Raw genomic sequence first — 2,500 nt, 5'->3', positions numbered from 1 at the left:
CACGCTCATCATTATCAAACAAGTCTACAAGTCAAATGATTTCATTGTAGTATTTGTTTCTTCTCATTTCTGCGAGTTAAAGTTGCTGTTCCACTTACTGACGTATTGATCCGTGTTCCTCAGTCTTTCCTGTTTACTTCCTTCTGTTCAAACGTATGGGGGAGGGGGATACTCTGATCTATAAAAGGGGGAACCTGCAAAAAAAGTTAGGGAACCATTGTGTTAGAGCGATGACGCCCTGTCAGTCAGGACAGCATGGGAAACTTTGTGATCCGTCAGCACCGGCTGTTCAAATCAGTCCAACAACATTCCATCCAGAACCTCCAGTAAAGATCTCAGCGTCTACACACACACACACACACACACACTCAGATATTAGCTGGAGGGAAGGAGCGGGAGTGTGTACCGCCGTCTCACACCGAGCTGATCTCTGCCACAGGTGGGAAACCTGGGGCTGCTCTTCATGCTGCTCTTCTTCATCTACGCCGCGTTGGGGGTGGAGCTGTTCGGAGAACTGGGTAAGTCTGTTGGCAGCAGACTGAGGGTGAGAGAGGGTGTGTGTGTGTGTGTGTGTGTGTGTGTGTGTGTGTGTGTGTGTGCGTGTGTGCGTGCGTGCGCTCATTTTCTACGTTTCTTTTCCCAGTGTGCAATGCAGACTATCCCTGTGAGGGAATGAGTCGTCACGCCACCTTTGAAAACTTTGGGATGGCCTTCCTCACCCTCTTCCAGGTCTCCACTGGTGACAACTGGAACGGCATCATGAAGGTACCAGTCTGTGATGTTCTGACCCGTAAGCGCCGCGTGTTGCGTCCAATAAAAAAGCTTCACACTTAGGAAAATCATTTCACTCACTTAACCTCTCTGTCATCTCAAGCTGCTCTCGCTCTCCAATCACACCGAGCACCTGCAGCTCTTCAACCTTTATGAGGAACGAGAGGACGTTAATGAGTGCAGATTAGACCGGGGGAGGGAGTGATTGACTACATTTGTGAAGCCCTAAAGCTTTTATTAACCCAGAGTTTCACAAATGAAACTTGAAGAGAATCGCTCATCAGCTCGTTTCCCAAAATCTGAGCGCCCATGAATGGAGTCATCAAAGCCTTGTGATGTTTATCTCTGGTTGTAATTGTTCTCTAAAGCTCTTTTGACTGATCTTCAACTTGTCCTCTCCTCTCTTTTGACCCCCCCCCCCCCAGGACACGCTGAGGGAGTGTCCTCCCGACCGTCCCGGCAGCGATTACGGCTGCCACGCCGGGTTGCAGTTCATCTCCCCGCTGTACTTTGTGTCGTTCGTGCTCACAGCTCAGTTCGTCCTGATCAACGTGGTGGTGGCCGTGCTCATGAAGCACCTGGACGACTCCAACAAGGAGGCGCAGGAGGACGCCGAGATGGACGCCGAGATCGAGCTGGAGTTGGCCCAGAGTGGACTCTGCTGCATGATGGGGGGCACGGGCTCCGTCGCTGGGGCCTCCGGCGGAGCGGCGGGCGGGGCCGGCGGGGTCGGTGGAGTTACCGCTGCGATTGCAGCAGGGACTGTCGGGGCTCAAAGCAGCCCGGTCATGCCGGCACCTCGGGATGGAGGAGGAGAAAGAGGAGGAGGAGGAGGAGGAGGAGGAGGTGTATCCTACGAGGGGCACAGACGCTATCGGTGTCGACTCTATTCCCCTGCTCAGGTAAGTCGGCCGACAATAAGGAACACAGAGAAATGATTGCTGCTCACTGCTTCTCTACTACAATGGTCCTAAACATTCTGTAGCTCAGCCACATTCATGTGTACGTGTAGACACTGAACCAGAAGACATCCGAGAAGAGTTTGTAACCAATCACACGGAGAACCCTGAGTCCCGTGTTAATGTGAGGCTCCACATCCAGGTCATCCTGTCTCATTCATCCTTCATCGGGAGGAATTATGTCATCTCATTACTGTTGCCTCACCTGACAGCCGGTCCAGACCCGCATGTCGCCAATATCGTTTTCCGTCAACATGTCCAAGGTAGCAATAAACGCCGCCTTCAAGTCTGGACCCAACAACCCAACGCCACACTCTTCTAGCTCGTGTTGTGATGAAGCACACATGAGTGATCCTTCTTTCTCCTCACGCTCTCCACTGGCCTACTTTGGCAAATACAAGGTGTTGATTCCTTTTTATACCCCCCCCCCCCCCCCCCACACACACACACACACAGAGTCCACACACACACATACAGTCCAAAGACACTAAATGGCCGCTGTCTCCATCTTTCTAAAATTAGCATCAATGGGGTCAGTGGTGTTTGCTCTCATTCCTCAGCTCCACTGATTACTGATGCTGCATCTCCAGCAACAGGCCACATCTCGCTCCAAGATTTATTATCATAGGCGCAAACACATACACACACACACACACACACACACACACACACACACACACACACAGGATAACAGCAATGGAAGACGGGAATTTGTATTTTTAGAAGGAGCACCAAAGAGACATCCAAGTAAATAAACAAAGACAGAAAGA

At 51.2% G+C, this 2,500-nt stretch overlaps 1 protein-coding gene across 1 annotated transcript in view; it reads left to right on the top strand.

Moving 5' to 3' along the window:
• Nucleotides 1-2,500, top strand: part of LOC143010205 (voltage-dependent T-type calcium channel subunit alpha-1I-like) — a 78,613-nt gene that overhangs the window by 63,353 nt on the left and 12,760 nt on the right. Inside the window, 3 exon segments of the mRNA XM_076162415.1 lie at nt 440-518; nt 644-765; nt 1,197-1,673. Coding sequence (XP_076018530.1) covers nt 440-518; nt 644-765; nt 1,197-1,673 — 678 coding nt within the window.

Source organism: Genypterus blacodes, unplaced genomic scaffold (genome assembly GCF_046128005.1).
Source record: "Genypterus blacodes isolate CSIRO-AG114 ecotype Tasmania unplaced genomic scaffold, CSIRO-AGI_Gbla_v1 ptg000121l_1, whole genome shotgun sequence".
NCBI classification, from domain to species: domain Eukaryota; kingdom Metazoa; phylum Chordata; class Actinopteri; order Ophidiiformes; family Ophidiidae; genus Genypterus; species Genypterus blacodes.
The sequence above is the reverse complement of the archived record's forward strand: the minus strand, read 5'-3'. Positions and strand labels throughout refer to the sequence as shown.